Source organism: Naegleria gruberi (assembly GCF_000004985.1).
Source record: "Naegleria gruberi genomic scaffold NAEGRscaffold_6, whole genome shotgun sequence".
NCBI classification, from domain to species: Eukaryota; Heterolobosea; class Eutetramitea; order Acrasida; family Naegleriidae; genus Naegleria; species Naegleria gruberi.
This window is the reverse complement of record NW_003163321.1, coordinates 17,754-44,193: the sequence shown is the minus strand read 5'-3', so window position 1 is coordinate 44,193 and position 26,440 is coordinate 17,754. Positions and strand designations below refer to the sequence as shown.

General features: G+C 33.8%; 13 protein-coding genes across 13 annotated transcripts in view; 6 read left to right on the top strand and 7 right to left on the bottom strand.

The window, feature by feature from the left end:
- Positions 1-2: 2 nt before the first annotated feature.
- On the bottom strand, positions 3-1,157 carry NAEGRDRAFT_63171 (uncharacterized protein; the record flags this gene model as incomplete). Its single annotated transcript, XM_002681236.1, has 3 exons — positions 3-349; positions 450-762; positions 924-1,157. The coding sequence occupies 3 exons, from the start codon at positions 1,155-1,157 to the stop codon at positions 3-5; spliced, it is 894 nt and encodes a 297-aa protein (XP_002681282.1).
- Positions 1,158-1,671: 514 nt separating this feature from the next.
- Positions 1,672-3,490, top strand: NAEGRDRAFT_63170 (uncharacterized protein; the record flags this gene model as incomplete). Its single annotated transcript, XM_002681391.1, has 2 exons — positions 1,672-3,400; positions 3,432-3,490. 2 exons carry the CDS (start codon positions 1,672-1,674, stop codon positions 3,488-3,490), a joined length of 1,788 nt encoding a protein of 595 aa, XP_002681437.1.
- Positions 3,491-3,622: 132 nt separating this feature from the next.
- Positions 3,623-5,712, bottom strand: NAEGRDRAFT_78351 (ankyrin repeat domain-containing protein). The gene has a single exon (XM_002681235.1). It carries the CDS (start codon positions 5,499-5,501, stop codon positions 3,657-3,659), a length of 1,845 nt encoding a protein of 614 aa, XP_002681281.1. The 5' UTR covers positions 5,502-5,712; the 3' UTR covers positions 3,623-3,656.
- A 1,010-nt stretch (positions 5,713-6,722) lies between these two features.
- On the top strand, positions 6,723-7,708 carry NAEGRDRAFT_56963 (rab family small GTPase). The gene is made up of 3 exons (XM_002681390.1): positions 6,723-6,838; positions 6,947-7,106; positions 7,170-7,708. The coding sequence occupies exons 1-3, from the start codon at positions 6,790-6,792 to the stop codon at positions 7,609-7,611; spliced, it is 651 nt and encodes a 216-aa protein (XP_002681436.1). The 5' UTR covers positions 6,723-6,789; the 3' UTR covers positions 7,612-7,708.
- A 79-nt stretch (positions 7,709-7,787) lies between these two features.
- Positions 7,788-9,279, bottom strand: NAEGRDRAFT_88159 (kinesin; the record flags this gene model as incomplete). Its single annotated transcript, XM_002681234.1, is given in 3 exon segments — positions 7,788-8,849; positions 8,867-9,019; positions 9,049-9,279. 3 exon segments carry the CDS (start codon positions 9,277-9,279, stop codon positions 7,788-7,790), a joined length of 1,446 nt encoding a protein of 481 aa, XP_002681280.1.
- A 290-nt stretch (positions 9,280-9,569) lies between these two features.
- Positions 9,570-10,652, bottom strand: NAEGRDRAFT_46282 (arginase; the record flags this gene model as incomplete). The annotated part of the gene is made up of 2 exons (XM_002681233.1): positions 9,570-10,111; positions 10,196-10,652. 2 exons carry the CDS (start codon positions 10,650-10,652, stop codon positions 9,570-9,572), a joined length of 999 nt encoding a protein of 332 aa, XP_002681279.1.
- Positions 10,653-11,220: 568 nt separating this feature from the next.
- Positions 11,221-11,673, top strand: NAEGRDRAFT_63165 (uncharacterized protein; the record flags this gene model as incomplete). Its single annotated transcript, XM_002681389.1, has 1 exon — positions 11,221-11,673. The coding sequence occupies one exon, from the start codon at positions 11,221-11,223 to the stop codon at positions 11,671-11,673; it is 453 nt and encodes a 150-aa protein (XP_002681435.1).
- A 181-nt stretch (positions 11,674-11,854) lies between these two features.
- On the top strand, positions 11,855-13,408 carry NAEGRDRAFT_63164 (uncharacterized protein; the record flags this gene model as incomplete). The annotated part of the gene is made up of 4 exons (XM_002681388.1): positions 11,855-12,389; positions 12,511-12,874; positions 12,921-13,054; positions 13,104-13,408. 4 exons carry the CDS (start codon positions 11,855-11,857, stop codon positions 13,406-13,408), a joined length of 1,338 nt encoding a protein of 445 aa, XP_002681434.1.
- Positions 13,409-13,577: 169 nt separating this feature from the next.
- NAEGRDRAFT_63163 (uncharacterized protein) lies at positions 13,578-14,528 on the bottom strand (the record flags this gene model as incomplete). The annotated part of the gene is made up of 1 exon (XM_002681232.1): positions 13,578-14,528. The coding sequence occupies one exon, from the start codon at positions 14,526-14,528 to the stop codon at positions 13,578-13,580; it is 951 nt and encodes a 316-aa protein (XP_002681278.1).
- A 174-nt stretch (positions 14,529-14,702) lies between these two features.
- On the bottom strand, positions 14,703-15,815 carry NAEGRDRAFT_63162 (uncharacterized protein; the record flags this gene model as incomplete). The annotated part of the gene is made up of 1 exon (XM_002681231.1): positions 14,703-15,815. One exon carries the CDS (start codon positions 15,813-15,815, stop codon positions 14,703-14,705), a length of 1,113 nt encoding a protein of 370 aa, XP_002681277.1.
- Positions 15,816-16,967: 1,152 nt separating this feature from the next.
- NAEGRDRAFT_63161 (uncharacterized protein) lies at positions 16,968-22,713 on the bottom strand (the record flags this gene model as incomplete). Its single annotated transcript, XM_002681230.1, has 4 exons — positions 16,968-19,588; positions 19,785-21,431; positions 21,461-22,345; positions 22,677-22,713. 4 exons carry the CDS (start codon positions 22,711-22,713, stop codon positions 16,968-16,970), a joined length of 5,190 nt encoding a protein of 1,729 aa, XP_002681276.1.
- A 195-nt stretch (positions 22,714-22,908) lies between these two features.
- Positions 22,909-23,592, top strand: NAEGRDRAFT_63160 (uncharacterized protein; the record flags this gene model as incomplete). The annotated part of the gene is made up of 1 exon (XM_002681387.1): positions 22,909-23,592. The coding sequence occupies one exon, from the start codon at positions 22,909-22,911 to the stop codon at positions 23,590-23,592; it is 684 nt and encodes a 227-aa protein (XP_002681433.1).
- A 58-nt stretch (positions 23,593-23,650) lies between these two features.
- NAEGRDRAFT_63159 (uncharacterized protein) overlaps positions 23,651-26,440 on the top strand; it is a gene marked incomplete at both ends in the record, with an annotated part of 8,873 nt that continues 6,083 nt past the window's right edge. The window contains 3 exons of the mRNA XM_002681386.1: positions 23,651-24,910; positions 24,933-25,283; positions 25,478-26,424. Of these exons, the coding sequence (XP_002681432.1) occupies positions 23,651-24,910; positions 24,933-25,283; positions 25,478-26,424 (2,558 nt within the window). The remainder of the gene's footprint in view (positions 24,911-24,932; positions 25,284-25,477; positions 26,425-26,440) is intronic.

Here is a 26,440-nt window from a genome sequence, read left to right as displayed (position 1 = left end):
ACTTACCTGAGAGAATTGATAGCTGTGGAGGATTTAATAATTTGTGGAAGAATACTAATAGAATGTTGACCAGAGGTATGGGCCATTGAAGGAGAGGAGACAATGTTGGCGGAGGAACCTCTGCTGCTACCATTATTGTTGGTGGTAGTAGTAATGATGGAGGAAGTATTTGGTGAAGGAATGGTTGCTCTCAAAAAGTAATCCTTCAAACGATCCAACTCATCCGAGCTGAAATTGTTGACATTAGTATTGACAAGGAAGAGGAATTTGTGGGCAAGATTTTCGGGAAGCAAGTTGACAAGACCTTCATCCAACATTTCCTGTAATTTTGTCTTGAGGAAGATGAAACCTGTTGTTCATTCGATGAAAATTATGAAATTGAAGTAATAATTATAATATTATAAATATAATATAATATTAACAATGCCAGTTTAGATGAACAAACTTACCTTCTTTTTGAACATTTGGTGAATGTGATTCAGCCAGGGCAATACCCAACAAGACCTGTTGTGAAAGAGGAAGGTTGAGTGTTCTGGAAAATTGTGAAATAAATTCCACTTTTAATCCATTCTCTGTTACACCTTCGGAGAAGGCTTTCAAGATGATGGAAGAAAAGTTTGTCTGGGTTGTTAATTTAGCAAACTCCTGACTAAGTAATTGAAGTTTTGGTTTGTCTTTTTGGGTAATGTTGTAGAAATTGAGTGATGTCAACAGAATGGTAAGAAAGGTTCTATAAGCTTCAAATCCATATTGTTTAAGAATCTGGTCAGTGATTTCAATTCCGCAATTAAATAAATTATTTGTGATTGATGTTGTTGATGATTAGAATAAAATAATAATTATTATTGAATTAGGTATTAATAATTATCGAATTATATTAAAGATGATCAATCCAAAATTATTCCAAATATTTATAAACAAACCTTTTCAATTTCCGAAACATTTCCACGATAATTATTCTTATCCAAAGTAATGACAAGATTTTTCAATTGAAGACCCACTCCACTACTAAAATCGTACAATGTTTGACTCAGTAATTTACTTGCAGATCCTCTTGGTGATTCCGATCTTGATGAAGAGGAAGTGGTGGCCACCATTTGAGGAGATGGTGTTGATGAAGAAGATGAGAGGGATTGCGTAGATGATGATTTATGCATTTTTATTTTCGAAAATAAAGTAATTTTCAATTCCAATCTTGATCACAGTCTTTACAACAATTATTATCATGACATTTAAATAGGAAAGTAAGAAATCGAGATTTTTGAGTAAACTTAACGTTGTAAAAATCCTAAATTATTAAGGTAGGGTCTACACTAAGAACAAAAAACTTACATCAAAGCCTTTCACCTGTTTGAATCTGTGTTCTGGTGCATCAGTGATTTGCAAAAACAAATATGTAGAGAACAAAACCATGCAATTCAGTGAGTCAGTGCTCAGTGAGTTAGTTACTCCAGTACTATCAAATCTTCCGATCATACCCTTACTGTCAATAGGATTCAAATGATACGGAATCGAAAAAGAAAGGCTCATCTCTGAGGTTCACACAACATGTTGTTGTCCAAATAACAATAACTTCAACAACACAACTGGAACCATCAAGCCTTGTTTGACCCTTCCGTGGATATTTCTTCTGTCTTCAAAATTACGTCACAAAAAAAGACCCCATTAGAAATGTCAGGTCTGCAGAGAAATAATAGGAACAATATCGTGTCCACAGATGATTCGTCATCATCACACAAGTATCTTTCTGCATCTGATAGCCATCATCGTAATAACATGGATACATGTAACCAGCAGTTTGAATTGAATGTTTCGGATGGTACATGTGCTTTACTTGGATCAGATACACTCGATGGAATCTCAACACATATCCTACATTCGAATATTCAAAATACTTCTGATATCCTTTCGTCATTTATTTCAAATTTTGATGTGACATCTGGAAGTGCATCTAACACATGTATGCAAACCACATCTACAGCCTTCCAACCAACATGTTATGACCAACAACATCCATTCTTTAGTATTGCTAAAGATCTGCCTGCCAATGGCATGTTTGCTCTTTCCTCGGACAAGTTCAAGATTATTTATCCTAGATTGCCTTTATTCATAATTACCATTCAAAATTGCAATGTCCTTCTCAAACTCTTAGAGGAAAACAACCAAATTTCTCTGAGTTGTCATATTGCTGCTTTTAAGGTGGATGGTAAATTTGATGTCATTACTTTCAATGAGGGGCCACTCAACCAAGACATGAGCTTTGAAGAGTTATTACAGAAACATGTAACATCACCTGTTCGAGAAGGAGGTGTTATCAACATTGAATTTCATCCAAGAGGTTCCATACTCCCCTCTGATATGGAGTTATCTATGTACTCACATTTTACTATTAACTTTCAACTGATTTGCAATTGCAATTCACTAATTGACCAAATATCACTTGCTCCCTTCAAGATTCCCAATGTTAGCATTTCAATGAAGGAAGATTTCTCTTCCTCCTCCAAATATATTATAGGCTCACTTGCTGGCCGTTCAGATTCCCTAATTAAAAAAGGCACTAAGAAACTACCCTCTCCAATTTCAGTCAAACTCTCTAAAAAATTGATGGACCAATGTTTCAATTCAGGCATGAAGGAATTGTATTTGAATGTGTATGTTAGAGGAGAAGATGGAATCTCATGTGATTCTTTCATGGAACATAACCATTCTGATCAGTACTGTTTGTTAAAACATAGTATTTTCAAACTCAGACCAGATATTTACACATACTCCATTGATGAAGAACTGGGAAAGTTGGAGAAGGGAGAGAAGAAACCTCAAAAATCAAAATTCAGATTGGGTATAGCATTGACAACCAAATTTATGGTGAAGAATAAGGACTTTTCTAAAAAGATTATCAAATTCAAAACATCAAACAATGGTAAATCTATTGTGGCATGGTCAGAAACTACACAATTCTCCTGTGCAACGAGACAAGAGATTTGCCTTAAAGGTTCAAAGAGAGGAAGAAACGAACTGGAAGGTTCTGATTGTGCGAGTGTTGTAACAAGCTCTATCGTGGATGAATCTCCACCTCCCACTCCTCAATCAAAAATAGGGTGGACTTGTTTCAATACTACAATTACACCAACTTCGACAACATACTCTTCATTTATTCATCCAACAGAGGCAAAGAAGACCAACAATGAAAAGAGTAATTTGATTCAATCTTTGGTGGAAATGAGAAATGAATTTTCCAAATATATGGAACAGCAAATATACCTTCAGAAGGAATTCGAAATCAAATCTCAAACATTGATCGACTTGTTGGAGAGAAGTGGAGCTGAATCCCCGTCTCAATCTATTCCTGTTCATTTCAGTGGTCTAGTTCCAAACCAAGGAGTTGAAGGAACATTTGTTTGTATTCAAACACCAAACAATAATCTTACCAGCTCAATGTCATTCAGTGTTTTGTTTAATGGAATTGAGCTTGCTTCAAGTGGAGGAGTAATCTCAACAAACGCAATCGGATTCAGAGTACCTCCAAAACCAATTTCAAATCAAGATAGTTATCTAGTCAGAGTAGTGTCAAGAAATGCTAGCACAGCAAGCATTACAGAAGAAGCTATTTTCGCCTTTAATTATTTATAATTCGAATTGTTTATGGTACAACAAAATTAAATGGAAAACTTTCTAGCCATAAAGTGACGAGTTTCACTTAATAATATTTGCTTCAAGTTTTCTGGAATATTGTGGAGAGGAGTTCTTCCAACATTGTCAATTATAGAAATATCTGAACCAAATCTCACTAACATTTTGGCAAGTTCAACATCTGGTTCCTGAGCCATCAGAACATAGTGAAGAGCAGTTCTTCCCAAAGTATCTTGACAATTGGTATAGAGTAATTCACTACTAATAGTTTGAGTACTGGAAGTGGACGGAGGTGATGAATTATCATCTTGAGCAATGTCCTTTCTCGATTTTTCCATTTCTTTCAAATCCCTTTCCAATAAGAGTGAAGCCACATCTTTCTGCGAATATTTACAGGCAAAGTGGAGTGGAGTCATCTTGTCATTGGTGAGTGCTTTCCAATCATCTCCAAACTTGTCCAACAAATCTTTACAAATTGCCTTACAACCCAACTCTGCAGCAATGTGAAGAATTGTTCTATTATTCTCGTCTGGAATCTTAAAATCAGCTCCCTTATCCAACAATAATTTGGCAATTTCAAATTGCTTTAAAAACATAGCATAGTAGAGTGGAGTCTTCTTGTGGTCATCTTGAGTATTAATGTCAATGTACGGATGTTCGATAAGATAATCCAACATTAATCGATCTCCTCTGATTGATGCAACGTGGAGTGGTGACTTTCCATCTTCTTCACTTTGACAATTAGGGTCAGCACCTTCCAAACTTGTCAATAGTAGAGATGCATAATTATCAGTATCGACTGCTTCCAATAAGCTTGCAGCCAATTCTAAACTTTCATCATCATCTCCTGGTTCTGGGAATTGAATTGAATTTCTTGCCAATTCCAAATGTTTCAAAGGTTGTTTCTTCTTCAATAGGATAGCTAACTGTTTTGCTCCTTCATTGGAAATGTTATTATCATTGAGTGTTAATTTTTCCAATTTGGAATGAGGAATACATTCACACACGACCAAAGCACCAGCATCTGAAACTTGATTATCATCAAAAATGATTGTTTTCAAACTTGGATTTGATTCAATGGCATGAGCAATATCTTCAAATCCTTGATCTGTAATAACATTACGAGACAAGTCCAATAGTGTCAGCTTTTTACAATCTTTCACCATTAAAGCAATAGCTGAAGCAGCTTCATCTGACAGATCATTATTTGACAGAATGAGTGATGTCAATCCTCTTAGTGAACTCTTCAATGAACCAAATGCCTTCATAAACAATGAATCAACCATCTTGAGTTCAGTCAACTCTAGTGTTTCCAAACTATTATTCCCACTCAATGCTCTTCCCAAAGTAATGTAATCACTCTCTTCAAAAACTGTACCCTTTGTCAAAAATTTACTAAACTTCCAATTATTCGATTCAATATCAAAATTCCATCTTTTTGCCAAAACTTGCAAATCCTTCTCTGCTTCCTTTTCCATACTTGTCAATCCATGTGTCTTTTGTCTGAAATATCTCAAAATGGATTGAAAAACATCATACCAAAAATCACGATCTTCACTTTTTGTAAATTCCAAATCAAGAGTTCGATCATCACCAACCAATGAAAAACACAACTCTTCTTTCACGTCTTTCTTTCGTTTAAATACAGGAGTATCGGTTCCTTTCTGCATTTTAACAAAAGACGAAAGTGGTTCGCTTGATTTTTTATCTTTTTCGTCTTTCCACATGACTTTGTCAACTGTGGAATTGACGTAGACTGTTCTTTGATGAGGACTACCATATCTTCCGTGTTTGAGACATGTGAAACCTGCCTTTAGTTTCTTTAGACAGGATTCAATTCGTTTCTGTTGAATTAATTCTTCGTAACCCATTGTGTTATTTATTCGAAAGGAGCTAAAATGGAAATATTTGCAAGAAAGTAAAGTAACGATGATAGTGTTGATTGTGTTTTTTTTTTCTTGAATTGATTGCCTTCTAGAATGGTGATTTAAAATTTAGAGCGAGAATAGCAAAATATCTAACAGACGTTTTAAGAGTTTAGTTTTGATATTTGCTTTTAACAAACGTGCAAGGTTTCTTGTTACTGCAATTTTTTGTGGTTAATTGTGTCAATTTATGCGTCTCTGCCTCTTCATCACTGATGATTTTGCCATTCGTCTGGTTTCGTATTTATTTCGTCTATCACAAACTCCTTCCAGCACAAACATTCCAAAGAGAAATTCTTTTTCTTTCCGTGTGATTATTTCCGAGAGGCCACAATTAATTTGATTTGGTGGTTAAGAATTTAAGGGCTGACGTCGCAAGTAAGTCAGTACTTTTAAAGAAATACGATTCGTAATTGAGTTCTGATGTTATTTACTCAATTGTGGGTTTCAAAGTAAGTTTCAGTTTGGTTGTATTGTTGTTTGTTGTATAATTGTGAATATTGAAGTTATTGGAAAGGATTAGAATGTGAAGACAGAATAATAAATAACTAACTAAATGGGAATTTTTAATAATTCTGTTGTAACCATGAGAGATTTTATTTGTCACTAAATACGACCCTGAACGAATCCTTTCTTTCCTAACTATCTCAGTATATAAGTTGTAACACAAAGAAAGAACCAAAAATAATCAACGAGTCAATTCAATCAATAAGAATTCTATTTTACCTTTTGATTCTTGAATGTTGGATTGGAATCACTCTTCACCAAGATGTAATTAACAACAAGTCATTTGTCAATATGGTTTCGATATAGTCCACAACTTTTCAATTTATTTAGAATGATAGATTGTCAAGGAATTTACAGTTGTTTACTTCTTTACCAAAAGTTTAATTGAGAAACAGAGTTTCAACTTTGTAATCTCGATAAAGAGTTAACTCTGATTTGTATTGTAACACAACAACCTAAAACTTCCTATTTGAAAAAGCTCAACAACATAATTATTTATTGTGTTCTCTCTTCATGTTGTGCAATTTCCATTATTTTCTGTTGCCGTTGAAAACAACGTGGCAAATCTATAAATATCTTTGAAATAGACGTTGTAGCGTAAATTTATGATTTTTTAAAAAGGCGGGAAATTCAGAGTTCAACCAGATAACAAAGTTAAAAAAAACAAAGCGAATTGCTACACTGCTAACAATTCATACTAATTTATAAATACTAATAATAATTAAGAATGTCGTCATCGGGAAATGTTGAAGAGGAAATTAGATATTCCTACAAGCGTAAGTTATAATACTATTTAATATTTATATAATATTTAATAATTTTGATCGGAATTGTTTAATAATCACGACCACGTGATGATATTTCGTTAATGTAATATAAAATAGTTATTGTGATTGGAGATTCAGGAGTTGGAAAATCATCATTGATTGTTCGAGCTGCTCATAACAAGTTTAATTTGAATACTAAACCAACAATTGGAGTTGATTTTGCTTCAAAGGAAATTCAAATTAAGGGAAATACTGTACATGCTCAAATTTGGGATACGTAAGTAAGAGTTTCAATTATTTAATATTTAATATATTTACAAAAATTGTAAAATACTTAAAGTGCTGGACAGGAAAAGTATCAAGCTGTAATGCCTGCAATGTATCGTGGAGCTCAAGGTTGTATGGTTGTCTTTGATATTACAAATAAGGAAAGTTTCGACAATGCTGGTAAATGGGCAAATCAATTAATCAAATATGGAGATCAAGAGTGTAAAAAGGTACTCGTAGGAAATAAGTGTGATTTGAATCATTTGAGACAAGTTTCAATTGAAGAAGCAACAGAATATGCCAAATCTATTGGAAGTGCTTATATGGAAACTTCAGCACTCAATGCACATAATGTTGAACTGGCATTTAATACGATTATGAACGAAATTCACTCAAAGACTCCTCCAAAAAATATTGTCAATCCTCCTGATATTGTTCCACCACAACCTAGACCAATTGATATTACAAAACCTCCTGTTACACCAGGAAATCAATGGAGTATTTGTAATTGTTAATAGACAGTGAAATATTACAAAAATGGTGGTATATTTCCACTTTAATTCGAGTTCAGCAATATCAATATATGTGTAAAATAAATCTAGTTCAATAATTAATTTCATTTTAACATCAAACTAATTCATTTTCTTCATATTTACATGGAAATTTAGAGAACTTTTCCTTGTGAGCACTTTTATTTGTTTATTCTTTTAATAGTTTCAATGTGTTCCACCTTTTGCTGATTACACTTATTTGTATAATCAATAATTTCTTGTCTCAATTGACTTCCCAATATTTCACTTTCTAATAATTGTTGTAATCTTTTTTCTGCTTGTTTAGTTAACATTTTCCCATCCATATTGCTTGGAAACTTTTTCAAATCAGATTTTAAAATTCCACCTCTAACCTTACTGAGCCATTCCAAGGTTTCTGATCTATCCATTTTTGTAAGTGGTTTTAATTGATCTTCAATTTTGTAATGTGCTAACTTTGGTTCTGAAATCACTTCTCTGAAAATTAATTTCCCATTTTCAGCATGATACGAATGATTTCCAATAGCACAAACATGTTTCAAAGTATTCATTGTATGCTCTGCATCACAAGCTTGTGGAGAAATTGTTGAAATTAGAATTGTTTGAGTTGGTTTTTCCAATGTTTCAAATCCATCTTTTAGAATTCTGGTGAGTTTACTAGCTCTGTAAGGAATTCTGACATTGGTTCCTTGTTTCTTGAGAACAAGTGCCCTCATGACATCTTTGAGAGCCATCAGAGAGGAATTGATCGCTGCTGATTCCTTCAATCTTTCTGAATTGTGATAGAAAGAATCGATATTTCTTTCTGAACCTGCCAAATCACAAAATGTCAATCTTGCAAATTCTGAATTGTCTTGATCCAGAATTGACAATCTACAAATGTAATGGGAACGTGAAGAGTTTGAATTGACTCTTGTTGCATGAGTTTCTCTCAAACTTCCCGCCAAATGATAATTTCGTTGCAACTCTGTACTGTCCTTAATATCAACCCAAACATTTTCACACAATACAAATTCTCCCTCTCCACCATCTCTCACCTCCACTTCCTTATGTTCATTCAATAAATCATAAACTGACTCACCAATTAGCTCGACATATGTCATGGTCACTCTCTTGGAAGAAGGTAATTGTGTAAACAAATCCTCAGAAAACAAGTTGATCATTCCACTCATTGTAAATGTTTTGCCACTTCCAGTTTGTCCAAAGCAAAAAACAGTTCCAAACTTTCCAATGAAAGAACATGATTATAAAGAATAGATTTGACTGAAGATTCGGACAAGTCGTGAGTTGTTGTCTCTTCATTGAAAACTTCCCAATGGAAGGGAAAAATTGACCGATTCAATATAAGAAAGTTCAGGTCTGAATAATGTATGAATCTTGCATTCATGAAAGAATAATTCCATCATTCTTGCATGTTACAACATCAAATTGTCTATTCGAAAACTCATTCTCAAACATAGGTCTCTTTCTAATGAAAACTTTAGCAATATTCTTCTCATTCTCTGAAGCCACAAAGGAGGAAGGCAAGGAACAATTCTCTTCAATCTTTAAATGATATTTCTTACGATAATATTCAATTAAGGGAATATATCGATCTTTATATTCCCTTCTGTAGGTTACCTTATCAATCATTTGTTTCCTAATGACGATCATTTTGTAATAAGAGTTTGAATTGAGCTGTGTATTGAGATGGTTTAAGGATTTTTTTTTGAAAATTTGTAAAAAATTGAAAATTTTGTGTTTTAAAAGAAAATTTCTTAATAACTTGGAACATCATAGTAAGGAACTTGGTACTCGTGATAGGAAATTCTACAATAGGAGTTACGGACTCTTTGACCTCCACTAGAGGCAAAGGAGGCTATCAATTTATACAACCTTACAAAAAGTGTGAACAATGCTTCCAAGTCTATAAAGATTAACACATGACAACTGTCATGAAATACCTATAATCTTCGTTCAACTGCAGTTGTAATGTAATGCATGGAATTTAGTATTGTCTTTTCCACTTGTTCTTCATCACCAATCGATGGATTTACCTCAACCAAATCCATTCCTACAAAATTAGAATATTCTCCACACTTTTTACAAATCATTATTCCATCTTGATGTGAAATTCCATTCTCCACTGCAGTTCCAGTGCTAGGTGTGAATTCTGGATCTATGCCATCCACGTCAAAACTCAAAAATAAAGGAAGTTGACTGTTTTTCAAATTCAAATGAGTAAAACATTCTTCCAAGCAATTACCAATTCCAAATTGATGAATTTGGCTTGCTGTGAAATGTTTGATATTGAATTTTTCCAAGATTCCATGTTCAAAATCATCAACATCTCGAAGACCAAGATAGGCTAACCGAGAAGAAACATCAAGACTAATCTCTTCATTCATCCATTCAAAACCAACAAGTGATTTTCTTTCTTGACCTAAAATTGATTCTCCACAGAGAAAAGCAAGTGGCATTCCATGCATGTTCTTACTCATTGAACCTATGTGAAATTATCATGTTTTACATATTCAATAGAATTCAGGAAGTATTCAAATTAATATCGTAAAAAGAGTTGAAAACAAACCTTTTGGTGTATTAATGTCTGCATGTGCATCCACCCACAATACTCTCAAATCTGGATATTGCTTCATCATTGCATAAATTGAACCAATGGCAACTGAATGATCTCCACCAATATTTACAATAAAAGGTTTCTTCTCACTCGTTGTGTTAAATAAATTATCAATTGTTTGAGCAATTTGTTGATTGAAAGAAGCAACCCTCCTCTGATTATGACAAATCTCCTCTTCCGCAACAATTGCTCTATTGCACAAAGCACTGTCTGGACTACTTGTTGTGCTACTACTATTCTCCTGATCGATTCTAATGATCGGCAAGTGATTTAATTGTTGTGTGTCAAGTAAATGAAAAGCTCCTCTCTCAACACCTTCTCTTCTCTGTCCCACGGAGCACCAACTCTCCAAAATAACAACACTTTGATTGACACTGTCCTCATCTTCGTATTGTTGATTCCTCACCATGTTACTAATAAGAGTCATTGTATGTGGATGCATTGAGCTCACCAATAATTTTGTTTTTTTGCACAAACCTCCACTCGCCACAAAGAGTAAATACCTTTCACTTATTAAGATTGTTGATTCTTCAAATAACAAACAGTGTTAAGCTTGCCAACATACACACCTATTGTGCGTTCCTTAGAAAATGTGTTGCTTGGTATTTTGCATCTTGGTGAACATTACGTTGCCTTATTTGAAGAGGAGCTCCTTCAGCGGAACTGAATTTACAATGCTAATATATTGATCCCCCTACTACAAATGCTGGTCTTCGCCACTGGAAAGGTAGGGACCTTAAAAACGACTGTTTCCCCTACACGCTGTGATAATAAGGTGTCTCTTAAATCCTTAAATTATTCACAACATTTGGTGAGAAAAAGCGCAACAATAGAATAGTTGAAAAGTTGTTTGAAAGGTTGTAATGGTTTGATTATGTTGGAAGTTATCCAATTAGAATCCGCAAAGGGAAATACCAGCAGATCTATTGAATCAATCATCAATTTGAATAGTGACATTTACATTCCATTAAAAAAAAATGCAACAACGCAACCATCACTCAACTCTCACAATTTTAATTTTTTTAATATTCATTGGCTTGACACTCTCCTGCCATGCATTTTCCTGTAATGTTGGATACGACAAATTAGGAAATTACTATGGCGCCACACAATCCTGTCCATCCGGATTTGTTTGTTACAGATATGACCTCAAAGATCCAAATATGGGAGAGAAAATATATGGATTTACACCAGAATCGAACTGTAATTCATGGAGGGCACAACCTGCTGCCTATCCAAATTTGGTTTGTTGTGCTAGTCAATTGTGTAATGATAAGAATGCAATTGGTGGAGCAACAAGTTTTGCAGTTGTGGATGGAAATGGAAATGGAACAAGAACAGGGATGGGAGTGAAAGATAGTGCACTCAGTAGAGAATTGGTTCAATTGGTAATTGTTGTGGCTTTGATTTTTACTTGTTTTGTACTTTAGTATTGTTATACTAAACAACAAAAGGTTTTATAAATTTTGAAAATTAATGACAAACAACAAAATATTCATCTTCTCTCAGGAGGAATAGGATGTTCAAGAATCTTTGTGTTCATTGCAAGTTCTACTAGTAGTTTCTTTCACACGTGTGTATTCGAATCTTTGGTAAACCAAATCAAAAAAAATGTTTACAAACCCAAACCGCAACCGCCTTTATGAAATTTCAACAAGTAGACTCAGAGAGGAACCAAAGACCGACTCTCTTCATTATGATTATGTGATGCAAGCTAGATCTTTATATTCTTATTGTGCACTTTCGAATATAAACCAGCCGAATGTGAAGGAAATTCGTTCGCATGAAACAGACTATGTGATGGCAATTCCTGATTTTTGGCATAATCAACATTCATCCATTCTTTTCTATTATCCATCAATGGATATATTTTCTGATCCTGTCAACAATTCGGGTTTTCTCTCACAAACAATTTCTTATACCAATACGAAACTCTTTGCTCCAAATGAAAGAATAATCAACAAGGAAATTAAATCACAGAAGAAAATAATATTGACCAATATGAAAATGTACATTGCTGAACAAAGTGATAAGAATTTGAGTGAAGGAGATGTCAATGGAGTGGAATTACCACAATTAATTGTTGGTGATCGAGTGAAATGTGTGAGAAGTAATACTTTAGCTGAGTTCTTTTTCTTGCTAACTGGTATGTGTGTGTTTTCGATTGTTCATTCTCATTTATGGAAATTGAATTCAACTTTTATGGAAATTGAATTGGATATTTAATAATTATTTGTTAAATTTCGAATTCATTTTAAATTTAAAAGAAATGGGAAAGGTCTATGTTTATGGAGAGAATTGTAGTGGAGTATTTGGATTAGGAACAGATGATGATATGAACCTTTCTAAATTTACATTGCACGGATTTTTGTCATCCCTTCCAAGTCCAGTTGTTGATATTGAAATGGGTTTCTTGTTTGTTGTCGTGAGATGTAAGAATGGTGATTGTTATGGAAGTGGATATAATAGCTATATCAATGTGGGTGTAGAAGGAAATAGAGGAGCTGATTTGACTCATTTTACACTTATTTCTAAATTGCAAGGTCGTGTGAAGAAACATGCTTGTGGAAGTTTTCATTCATTGTACTTGACTTTTGACAATGAATTGTATGGTTGTGGTTTAATGAAAGAGTAAGTAGTGACTAGTTGTGCTGATATTGATTTGTTATAATGATAGTGGTCAACTTGGAAAAGTGTGGGAAGATCAATATAATAATCCTGACTGTGTCAATTTGGTAAGAATTCAGTTTGAGAATGCGTCCCATTTCAAATCTATTTGTTGCTCTGGACGTTCCTCCTTTGCTCTTTCACGTAAGTTTTTTTTAACAATTAAGTTTACATTGAACTATTCCACTATTAGAAAATAATGAGCTATTGCATTTTGGAAGGAATGATAATGTGAAACATCATAGCATTCTCAGAAAGACTGAAGATCTCACATTCGTTCCACTACTCAATGCTCATGAATTAATTGGAGATTTTGGAAGAAAACCAGATGAAATAGTAGATTTAGCAGTAATGAAAGGGGATGATTTATATTGTGGAATGATCCTGTGTAGAGAAGGAATTCAAAAAGGAATAATTGAAATGGAAAATTGCTTACTGAGATTTGCTGTGCACAATGATGCGGTGACTTTGAGTGATGTCACTTTGTGTTTCGAATAATTTTCTTAGAATCTCCAAAATATATTATCTAACATAAATTCAAAGTGAAACTCAATCCATTCCTCTTTTGTAAAGTTGTAACTGTTTTTTCCTTCAATGTTGGAACAAATTAAAAAACCAGTTTAATTACTGTGAATTTTGGAAGTTTGTTCATTTAATAATAGATGATCTACTTGTAAACAATCAAATCACTATATCTAGACAAGTAACTATAACCTGTTTCCTCATCAATATTAATTCCATAAGCAAATGCCTTATCATTTGAATGTCTATCCTTGAAAGTATGGATCTGATTTAAATTTCTATCGAATACTATTATTTCAAACGAGTGATCTGTTACAAAAATTCTCTCACTTGATTTTTCATAGTATATTGAATACAGTCCTCTACTAGATTTGAAATTTGTAACTTTTTTCTTCAATACCCACTGATTGTCATCCTTTAACACAAGCTTTGCCAGAAAGTTGTATCCACAAACGAACATTTCATTATATTGGGAAAATGTAATGTGAGTTATTTTGGTCAATTTTGGTGTATTTTTCAAATCAATCAGAGCTCCTGTACTATAATCGAAACATTTCAAATGCTCTCCATTAATAGAAAAATCACAAACATAAATCAATTGATTCTGAATTGCAAATCCCCAAATATTCTTGAGCTTTGGGCTCTCCCAAATCAAACAGTCTGATAGCTGTTCTTTGTTCATTATCTTCTCTAAATTGTATCTTCTCAGTTTGTAATCTTGACAAGATAAGAATAGATCATATCTATTAATTGTAAAATATCGAATTGTTGTTGCAAATCGACACTCAAACACTTGTTTCCTAGTTTCCAAATCAAAAAAGAGCAATGATTTATCATTTCCCACCACCAACACATTATATTCTTTGCATATTTGAGAAAAGTAGATATGGTCACAACTTCCTATGGAAAGTTTATCAACTTGCTCGTAATTTAATGAAAATTTCTTACAAGCATACTTTAATTTTTCACCAAGCCTCCGATTCAAAATTAATGATGATTCTTCATCAGTATTATTATCATCACTGATTGTATTGCAATGTGGTTTGAAATCAATTAAAGAGAGAACAACATTATCGTGGTCATCATGTTTTTGCATTTTTTTGTATTTTTAAAATCAGATTTGTTCAATAACGGTTAATGGCGGTTGTGAGATAATAAAGTTGTAAAGTTCATTTGTATTATTACATGGTTTTTACGTTAGCTTTAAATATTAATTTCAAAGATTGCTAAATCCACTTATAATCAACAAATTACTTTTAGGATAAAGTTACTATTGATTAGGAGTGGTGGAAGATGAAATTGCAGTAGAGTTTCCCTCAAGAATATCCAATACCTTTTGTTTCAGTTCTTCGTATGTAATATTTGGTTTCTCAGTTGTTCCAGAATAAAATCCAAAAGTCTTGTGCATTCCTGGGTAGTAACCATCGAGATGGTAAACTCTCTCATCGGGTTGAGATGCAGAATTCATCTCCATGTGAAATTGATTGGTGAAAGTGTAACTGCCCATGGAAATTTTGCAGAGAATTGATTTTTCAGTGCTGACCTGGAATAGATATTTCAAAGCCATATCACCAATCAATTCAAAGAATTCGTACACAAATACAGTAACATTGGTATGGTTTTCATACGAATCGAGAGTGAATTGATCTCTACAAAATCTAATTTGATTTTCAAGTGATTTGTTTCTATACAATTTGTAGAGTTCTTGAATAGTTTCATCTCGTTCAGTTTTCTTTCCCAATTTCTCATAGGTCTGTACAATCTTTCCCTTCAATTGCAAATCAGGATCCAAACTCAATCCATCAGCAATTTCGAAAGATTCAAGAGCCTTCTCATAATTCTTCTCCAAAAACCATCTCATTCCCAAATTATAGAGTGTAGAGGTTACTTGCTTCTTGATAGCATCCTCTCTATCCAACTCGACATACTTTTTCAAACATTCCAAAGCCTTCTCATCCATCTTCTTTCTAATAAAAGCTCTCCCCAACTCGAACCAATAAAACCCAATATCCGACTTGATCTCAATTGCCTTCTCCAATGCAATTATATCATCATCCTCTCTTCCAGGAATAAAAACAGCTAGCATGCCTTTATAAAAGTAAGCCTTCGCATTCTGATCATTCTTCTGAATGGATTTTTCAATAAACATCATTGCCTTCTCATCATCCCTCTGTAACAAATATAAAACCTCACCCAAGGAACATAATAATTCGGATTGATCATGATTTTGCAATGGAGAGGATTCAATTCTCTCAGAAATATTGTCAATCTCATCATTGGAGCAATTTTCGGTTAAATTATTAATCAACTTGGAGATTGAAAGTTTTGGATCAGCAAGAGTGTTGTCAGTGGTGGTGGATTCAGGAGTTTGATCTTGTGACATTTTTTTTATGGAGTGAAATAGGAGGCAGAGCTGAGAAATTAGAAATTACGGAAGATTGTGGTATGAAGTTGGAAGGAGTTTACAATAAGTTCCGAAAGGAGTTTACAGTGTGGTGATACTGCGCCACTAGCTCATCAACAATAAGACGACAAAGGAGAAGTTTCTTTCCAATAATTTCCAATTAAGTCTTACTATTGGAAGAATGGTTTTGACATTCACTTCACATGAAGAAAATTAGCAGTCTCTGACCATTCAATATTAAGCTAACAATGATGAAATTTTTTATTGTTCTGAGAAAAGTGATGAGCGAAAGTTGATTGAAAAACAAGAAAAAATAACAAAGAAAATTTTCATCAAATACATGCACCTTGCTCGGTGATGATTTTCAAAGGCAATACTCCATCGTTGTTAAAGGCACTTACTGTGCAGTTAGATTGGATAGTTTGGAGTGTATAGAGATTGGTTTTTTAGTATTTCATCATTAATTACAAATTTTGGAAGGCAATTACTAATTTTATGGAAACTTTTGTCGAGTTGGAGAAGTAAAACCATAATTAATTGTTCATCATCAATACTATATAACAACTAAATTGGTGCGAATGGTTAAATTCAAGAATAACCTCATCGCGTTATTAATTTTTATATTTTCATCATGATCATCAACAACCAGAGCAATAAGACCATTATGGCCTTGTTCTAAACCATCAAGAGTATCACCCTGGAAAGTTTCAAAACTTTTCTTCGAGTACATACCTGCTGTAGAGCAAGGTAGTAAAAAGCTAAAATTCGCAAGAAACACTTTTGGAAAACTTGTTCAATTTCAAGAGGAGAGCAAAGATTTATTATTGTACCACATCAGGAAGGATGTTTTTGCAATGTTTTTCAACTTTTTTCCAGAGATTGAAAAGTTGAATTTTTACATGTTTTCCTAACATTAATTATTCATCATCTACTTGGTCATTCTTCATCAATACAACAATAAATACATTGATAGGATGTTGGCTAACACTAATGTTCATCTTGTAGTTTCACTTCAAAAGATGGCCAAGATAATCACTCAGCCTCACACCAACAACAATTTTCCATCAAATTTCCTTCAACTATTTTATCAGAGGTAAAGAACATATTTATTGTTGTTACAGACTATCAGTTTCAGATCTCGGAACGCATAGGAAGATCAACAGGAGCAGCATTTTGCATTGCCTTGTACTTTCTTTGTCTCACACAGAGGACAATCACTGCAACACTTATGGCCACTGCCACAAACAAAGTGGCCAAAAGTGAAAGTAATCCAAATAGATTATTATTGTTGGTTCTTGTTTGCTTTGGTGGTTTAATGACATGATTTCCTCCATCTCCACTTCCACTACCAACGGATATTGTTGGTTTTGGTTTGATTGGAATAGATTCTTCAGTAATGATTGTTCCATGGTTTTCATCCCTCAGTGCAAATATTGCAGTTCTGTAGAGGTAAATGGATGAGGTGGACGAAATGGAACGAGAGGAAACTGTTGTCAATCGACAACAACCAACATCCTTTTCAAAACTATTGGAAATGCTGTTGAAGCAAACACACGAAATATTATTTGATGATACTGTGGAATGTTTGATGAGGAGGGATCCTATTGGAGAGTTGGAAATAATTCCATTTGGTACTTCTGGTATGGAGACGGTCAATACTTTGGAAATAATCTTGTTCACAAGAGAACTTTGTGATTTGACAATTATTGTGAAAGAGGAAAGGGAAAGTTTTTGAGCAATATTTGAAGTTAATGATAATATAGTATTGTTAGAGTCTACAATTTCACTGGTAATTAATGAACTCTTAGCAGAGGCAGTGTTGATCTTTCTGGAATAGGTTGAAATTGAGTTTGAGGTAATTAATTTTCCTTTCATATCTGGTAAGGAACTCTTGACATAGGCCCTTGCCAAGTTTACATAGACATTTTCCAGAGCTATCAATTCCTTGGTTGATAAGCTTCTTTTTGTTTTAGACAAAACCTTGTCATATAACTTGTCAGTTGTAGATTTGATTGAATCCAAGTATTGCTCATCCAATGAATCAAACGAGTTTGCAGAAATAAGCTCAGTAAAACTTTCTAATTTTGAAATCAGAGCAGATGTAACCGAGTCTTGCAAATATGGTAAACAAGATGCACTATATGAATAGATAGAGATTGTGGAGAGGGCTTTTTCAGAATTGATATTTTCCAAATTGGCATTCTCTACGTAATTAGAAACCAAACTATTAGTAATGCCAATAACTTTTTCCGTCTTGTCACTAACTGTACTTATAACATTCAGGGCAGTGGATAGCACTGAAGGAGATGAAGTGGACGAGTTGATAGCATTAAGAGTTGAAATCATCGAGTCAGAAATGATATTTGGCTTTCTAACAATTGCATAACTTTCCTTATATGAATATACACCCATAGAATCATATACATGAACCTTAGTTCTAAGTGTAGAATAATTTCCATAACCAGGAGGTAATGAAACACTCAAAACATTAGACTCTGTTCTTTCAGAGAGAGGAATCCAAGTATTTGAATATTCATCCAGGTAGAAGAATTTGAAAGTGAGTGGTAAATTTGAATCTAACCATCCCTCTTGTACATCTAATGTGAATACAGTTTCAAGTGCACTTCCTTCTTGAGGAGTGATTGCAAAGCTTCCAACAGTAGGTGGTGAATTAACAATGAAATAGATTGTCGTCTTGGAATATCTGGATCCATCTTTGATATCTAAAGTAATGTTATGTTGAACACCTGTTACCAGATATGATTTAGGAATGATGAGATAACTTGCACTATTTCCACTGATAGGAAGGTCAGAAGTCCAAGTGTATTTTGGATTGGTTAACTTTTCACTTGTTCTAAAGCTAACTTTTAGATCATTGTTTGGATCAACATTATTCAAATCTTCAGTGTTAGACAATGATAATGTGGAAACAAATGCATTGTTTGGTAAGCTTGGACTTTGGACAGTAACAATAATGGTACTGATTGAGCTTCTTGATCCTTTGGTGAATATGGCTGTAAAGTTGTAAACACCTTCCTGAAGAATGGTTGAATAGGTTGGAGTTATTGGAGTTGAAATATCATTGCAACTTTCTCCTCCTTTTGAACATTTAATTTCCAAAGTTTCGTCAAAAACTATCTTGTCAATATTTGCCACAGATTCTTCCTTTGTATTCATTTCATACTTGTACACCAAATTGGAATAAGGGTAGCAATGTGGAAGAGTGATTGATGGCATGACATCAACTTCAGATCCAATAGAAACGTAAGTGATGTCATCCATGAATAATTTTGGTTGAACTTTCCTTATAGAAATAGTCTTGGATTGAGTGACTTGTTGGGTTCTTTCTGAAATACTCACACTAATGTTGTAAGAACCCGATCCCAACAATCCAGTTTCTATTGAAATAGAATCAGTACTAATTGATTGAAGTAATTGTTTCAGATATGAGTTTGATTCAGAGCTTCTCCAAATGAAATTAATAGTATACCTATTGTTTTTCACAATGGCATTGAATGTGATTTGATCACAAAAATCTGCCACTGATTTGCTAATAATAAGATCCATTTCTAATGGAATTTGGGGAATTGATGAATTTTCAGATGTATTGTTACTGGAATTCAATGAATCATTTGAATGCAGAGTGTTGTTTTCTACTTGAGTATTATTTGACCAGGTAGTATTTTCAGCATGAGTAGAGTTGTCAAGTGTAGAATTATTTTCTATGGTAGAATTGTTCCAAGGTAGAATTACTTAAAGTGGTATTATTTAGAGTTGAATTATAATCCAAGGTAGAATTATTTTCAAGTGTAGTTGAATTATATAGAGTTGAATTATTTAAAGTAGAGTTGTCAAGAGTGGTAGAATTATTCTCAAGTGTAGAGTTATTCTCAACAGTACTATTTCCAACAGTAGCATTACTTTGCATGGTATTATTATTGATATCACTTGAATTAGAAATTATAGTATTATTGCTAGCAGGATCTGTAGTATTGTTAAAAGTGGAATTTGAATCTGTGGTTGAATTATCAATGGTTGAATTTTGAACACTAGTTGTGGAATTATCCATAGTTGAATTGTTAATTGGAATTTCAAATTCGCAATAGGTTCCATTAAAACCTGGACTACAATGACATACTTCATTATCAGTACAATTACCATTTCCATTACAAGATTTCAAATCAGAGCTTTGAATTCCATCACAATATATTACTCCATCATCTACTGAAATTATTCTTGAACTCTTTACAACAATAACGGTGGTTGGTTCTGAACATGTGCATTGTACTAATTGATCATTTCCAACAATGAATGAGATGGAGCAAGTTACATTAGTGTCGAGCTGTTCTCCAATTTCATCCAGTGAGATACAGGAATAAGTGTACTCTGTGGAAGGAACTAATTTTCTAAGCTTGAAGTTGGTTTTTTGGAGCGTTTCAGAAAGTGGAATCTGATACACTATTGAGGTATCGGTATCATTCAAGTCAGCAATTGATTTCTGATTGTAGACTTTCAAAAATACGGCAGATTGTGAAATCATCGTGTTAGTATATTCAGGTCCACTGATATTACTAATCGTTTGATTAATACTACTCAAATCTTGGATTAAACCGAAAGTGTAGAATATGAACATTTGCTGATCATATTTGGTATCCATTGATTCGGCAAATTTCACTTGTAAATTTGGTTGTTTATCAGAGTAGACAATGGTGGTATTATCTAAACTCGAAGATAGTTCTCTCATTGAAAAGGAATCAGTAAATGTAACATTGGAGAATGATAATTTTTCTCCAATGTTATTAGTTCTCAATCTAATTTGGCTAATCTTTTTAAAGTATGAATCAATAATTGTTTTGTGTGCCACAGTTTTAAAAGAGGACTGATAAATACGTTCCAAAATGGTAACGCTTGATTGTGCAACTTCTTGTGAGATTGTCAACTCTGGATCAGATATTGCCTCATCCCATACAGATGCAAACAAATAAACACAACTCTCAAAAGTAGAGTTAGTCAAATAGTTCAAATCCGCCAAGAATGAATCAATACCAGAGACAGAGCTTGTAAGGATAGCTTCAGAAATTGGGTCAAAAGTACTGTTTCTTTCAAGTTGACTTTGAATGAAATCATCGAACAAGTTTTGCTTCATTGTTCTAATGGCTGCCAAGTCAGCTGCATTGTATTTACAATCATTTGTGTAGTACCCACTATTGCATACACAAGTTCCGTTTATCAATGTACCATGTCCATTGCATTCCAACGTTCTAAGTCTTCTACTTCCTATTGATCTAGTTAATTGAGCTGCTGGATCCATAACTTTCAGTATAGCCTTAACTGCTCTGCTTATATAGGCACTACTGAAAACATTTCTGCGACTATCACCTACAGGAAGTGACTCTCTCTTTCTTTTCCACAAGTCAACCAAATTTGACATGTCAGCGAGAGTTTCAGCCACTGGATTGTGTAGTTGTATTTTAAACTGTTTAGTTGTGCTTATATCAGTATTCAAGTCCGTTATCTTAATGAAAGCCTGAGCTTCATTACTCAAGAATAAATCAGGATCGCAACCTAGCGGGAAAGGAGTTTGGAATGAATTCCCTCCTTTTTTAATGTGACAGGACGATTACAATCCATAAAACCAAACGATATCTCTAAAGATTGTTCTTCATTTTGACAGTTAGGACATGTCATAGTAATCATGGTATCCATAGCAAACCCTGTCGTTGGAGTCACAATACAAGTACATGATGGAGCTCTATTCACTACCACTGTTGTAATATCCACATATTCTATATTATTATCAACAAATCTAAACTCAAAATTATATGTTTTCCCTTCTTCTGCAGTTGCACTAATACTCTCACATCGAGCCCGTTGTTCACCATCTAGATACCAATTCATATTGAAAGTTTTTCCCCAAGAATCATAAATTGCACATGCCACCTTTTTCTGTCCAATAGATACCTGATTTACAATGTCGATACGATCTCCTGGGCTTAGTTTTTTAGTTGGTCTGTAAATGTTTGTTAAAATTGGGGGAATTATATTTGGAGCATTAGAAAACTGAACTATAACTTGTGATTTGGCAACTCTAATTCCTTTTGAGTATTGGATTGAAATGTAAAATTTGGTGTTGGTGTTAACAAAAGTTTGGTTGAACATTGTTCTTTGGAATGATATCTCTGATTGTTGGGAATTCATTTTGGACAACATTGTGTCAACAGTATCACCACAAACATCACCATTTCCAGTCAAACATGAATATTTCCATTCCTCCTTCTCAGCTGGTACAGCATCAGGGTCTTCACTGGTTATACCAACAATGGCATCTCTATATGAAATACTTGTAATTTTTGCTTTCAAGGATAGTTCTCTTGGAAATGTCTTGATAGTGCAGGTTTCAGTAAAGGTCAGAGTTGGATCTTTCACAACTGTTCCTTGAACTGTTAATTTATAGGTATAATATCCTGCATCAGGAAATTTTAGTATAGCAACAGAGGTCCCTTTGATATCTGTAACAATTTTTAGTGGTCTTACTGCGTCTGATTGAGTTATACTCCATTTAAAACTAATGTCAGTATTGTTTGGTACACATGGTGGATAATAGATGGATACGCTTTGAAGGTTTTGGGTTGGTGGGGTTTGGGTGAGTTTTATACACTTTCATACAATAGAGTGATATTGAAATGTACCCTTTGATATTTCTGGATGGGTAGCATGATTTAGTGATGATTCCGACAATAAAAATCATGTATTGTTCATATAATTATCAAGATATTGTATAATTTATTAAATATAAAGTGGGTAATATTGAATATTCTTTGTAGGAGCGGAAGCACTTACTCTTGTCAGTTGGAGTCAGTACTGTATTAAGGTTCATTTAAGGAATCTTAAAAAAATACAATAACAACTCACCTACATCACACTACAATTTAGCAACCATCATTTTTAATGGCCTGCGAAAGGAGAGGCTGTGGAAAATGATGATTTTTCTTACAAAAAAAAAACCTATAAAATGTCTCGCAACATTACCCTCTGGCTACCAACAAACAAAACAAAAAACAATAACTAAACAATGAACACTCAATACAAGTATACTTCCACCACTGTCATTCAAGAAGGTACCATTGACGATGTGGCTATGATGGACGTTGACTCTTCATCAAACACTACACCTGTTAATGCCCAACTTGTACAACAACGTAAAGAAGAAACTTACTTTAAAGATATTATTATTGAACACGGCCTACCTAAAATCCAAGCACTCTCCCATGGTTATGGTGATCTTTGTGATGAAGAACAACAATTTGTAGTTAGATCCTTCCAATTATTTTCCAAGTGTGCTCGTGTGAAGGTTAATAGATTACTCAAACTAGGTGGCATTCATAAGAGAAACTACATTAGCTGTGGTTGTTTAGAAACTGAGGTTTTCCAAGTAATATTTGAAGCCATGGAAGGTGCTAAATTTTTCCATTCAGACAGAACCATCAATAGACATGGAATTAAATACAAGGTACCATGTTTTGGGTATAGATTTCAATCTATTCTTCCAATGTTAGACATTTTTGAAAACTGGGGACGTCAAGTAATTAGTTCAACCACACAAATGGAAGATGATACATACATTAGAACACTATATTTATTGGAAGTCAACAGTATTTCTTTTATTATGGATACGGAATCAAATGAAATAACAATGCATTTCAGCTACGACACAAAGATTAAATACGAAGATGAGGATGAATTTACATTTTTCTAGAAATTTGAATAATAAATAACAGTTTTTAAATGTAACGGTTTTCAAATTTTTAAAAGAAATGTCAGAAAGTGACTGGCATGATTGTTTATCATTGGATGAATCAATAGAAGATACACATTACCAACACCAAAATCATCAACAATACCATTCACAATACTCTCCATTCATTCATACCAACAATTATCCTCAAGCTTCACAGGACTATATAATACCACCATTTTCCACCGTCCCACTTTACAACTCACAAACATATTCATGTCATCACTCCTCTCAAAATTCATATCATCCAACCTTCTTTCAAAATTCATACAATTCACCAATCTATCCTAACTCATATTATCACTCCTCTCAAAATTCATGTCATTACTCCTCTCAAAATAATGGTAATATGAGTTATCCTAATCCACAAACATATTCATGTCATCATTCCTCCCAAAATTCATGTCATCATTCCTCCCAAAATAATGATGTTGAGATTTCTACAACTACAGAAGAACCCAAAAACCCAACAAAAGAACAACAATTCCTAAAAAGAATTGCAGAACAATACTCCAAATCCACTCAGATACCCAATGATGATGGAATTGGAAAGAAAGATAGGATAGTAATTGAGGAAAACGGATTAAAAAGATATTATATTGATATTTCAGAACATTTTGGATTTGTTAATCTTGATAATTCAATTGTCACAAACAAAATATCTTACAAATTCACCAATTATGAGGAAAATGTTTCTTCAAGTGCCAACCTTAAAAGAAAGAAGATTTTGAAACAAAAACTTGTTGGGCATGATTTAATTAGTAAGGCAGAGGGATTCCGAGATTTGTACTCCTTTTTGGGGCTTTTAAAAAGAAAGGGTTTGTTAGATAATAGACGTATGGAGGAAGAAGGATTAACCGCACCCATTCAACCTGAGACAAGAAAAAAACCTGAGAAAAAATTGTTTCAAAAAGAATATAATGAACTTAGCTCAATACAAGATAAACAGTGGGAAGCGAGTCAAAAGAGAAAAAGAGAAAAAGAATTGGCTCAACCAAAATCAAAAAAGGTAAAAAAAAAGAAAGTTCGAAAGCCTTCACACTCCAATAAGGTAACAGAAATAGCCTTAAAACAAACCTTAGTTAAAAATAGAAGACTGGTTTCTAAAGGCACAGTTGATGAATTCAGATTGGAAGGAAAAGTGAAAGATTTACTTCCCTCAGGAACCTTACAACAAACTCAATCGACAACAGATGTATTGTGTGCAGATATATTTAACGTGAAACTTAAATCAATTGGAGAAAATAGAAACATCATATACCATTCCATTCTTCCTACCGTATGTTGTTATGTATTAAAAGTGGATTGGTTGGATGAAGAAGAAGAAACGATCATTGTGTAAGGAAGATGACATGAACTTTAAAGATTTAATAGTTGCCCTAAATCTTGATTATGCTGCAAATTCTAAATTAACAACATTAACCATTACTGTTATTAACAGTAAGTGTTTTGGGTTGGGTCATTCTCGGGTTGTGTGTGTTCCTTTGGCTGCCTGGAAGGGAGACGAATCAGAATTGACACATATTGCTGATCATTTCAAGAATGAAATTGAAATAATCAGAAAACATGGTATTTCCATTGATTCGTATCATTGTAGTATTGATGTATTCTTGACAATGGATTTAAAGGCCTTGGGTGTTGTTTGTCCTGGAGTGAAACAAGATTCATGGTGTCCATTTTGCAACATTTCTTTTCCAATCTGTTGTAAAAACCACAAGCCAAGAACAAATTTAAATCTTGGTTGTATCCTTGGATTACCTGCATCCAACATTATAATATGTATCCTTCATGCAAAAGAACGGCTTTGTGAAATGTTTTAAGAATAACTTTATGTGGTGTTAGGAAGAAGGAAGAATTTTGGGAGTGTGTTTGTGGTATCAAAGGTCTTGAAGATTTGAACAAAGTTGAAGATGAGGAATGGAATGAAGTGAGAGTCTTTCTTCTAGGCAACACAGGTAATATTCTTCTTGACAACAGTAATACATTGTCTCCTCATTTCGAAAATGAGAAGACAAAGGTTTTATGGGAGTCATTACGCGACTTCCTACATAATATTGATTATGACAAACCAAATAATCAAATTCTTGACTCAGGTAACAAATTTTGGGCTGTTTATGTTGCAGCTGTTCATGGGTTTCCAGGTAAATCATGGTATGCTCACATATTGGTGAAACATATTGTTTCCTTGCGAGAAAGAGTTGGTCATGTTAAAGTATTTGAAACTCAAGCATTCGAAAGTAGTCATGTTGATGAAGCAGACACCATTATAAAGGGTTCCAGCAAGGGTGGTGGACATACACATACTTTCTATAATTCACTTCTCTCCAACACCAGAGACTACACAGAGCACTTTAAAGTTAGTGGCTTCAAATTTGTGAAAGAGCTTGGTGATGATATTGAAGATAATAAGAATTTATTGTTGAATATCTTTGCTGTCTCTCCCATTGAAGGTCCTAGGTCGACAATAGAAATAGGACAAGAAGATAAGTTATTGGCTCAAGTATTGTTCCGTAAACTTAGAATATTATTTCTCTCAACGGTAATACCAGATACCTTTATGTATTGTCAACCACAAAGGTTGAGCAACAAGAAGAAGAAGGAGTATGAAAAGGATTATTCTGTGCGGGTGAACAATAATGAAGTCATTTTGAGACAATTATGTGAAAGAGAGAAATATGATAGAATATTTGAAGAACATCAATGCTCACTCCAGACCACCACAGTACCTTTAGACCATCAGGACTATCAAATTTGGATGACTGATAGAGCACAACAAATACCAAAGGGAAATCTGTTGAAGAAAGCTTGG

Excerpts from the sequence above, each read along its gene's own strand:
- NAEGRDRAFT_78351 (XM_002681235.1), bottom strand. The coding sequence starts at position 5,501 with ATGGGTTACGAAGAATTAATTCAACAGAAACGAATTGAATCCTGTCTA.
- NAEGRDRAFT_56963 (XM_002681390.1), top strand. The coding sequence starts at position 6,790 with ATGTCGTCATCGGGAAATGTTGAAGAGGAAATTAGATATTCCTACAAG. Across the intron at positions 6,839-6,946 it reads AATTAGATATTCCTACAAGC|TTATTGTGATTGGAGATTCA; the intron begins GTAAGTTATAAT and ends AATATAAAATAG. Across the intron at positions 7,107-7,169 it reads CATGCTCAAATTTGGGATAC|TGCTGGACAGGAAAAGTATC; the intron begins GTAAGTAAGAGT and ends AAATACTTAAAG.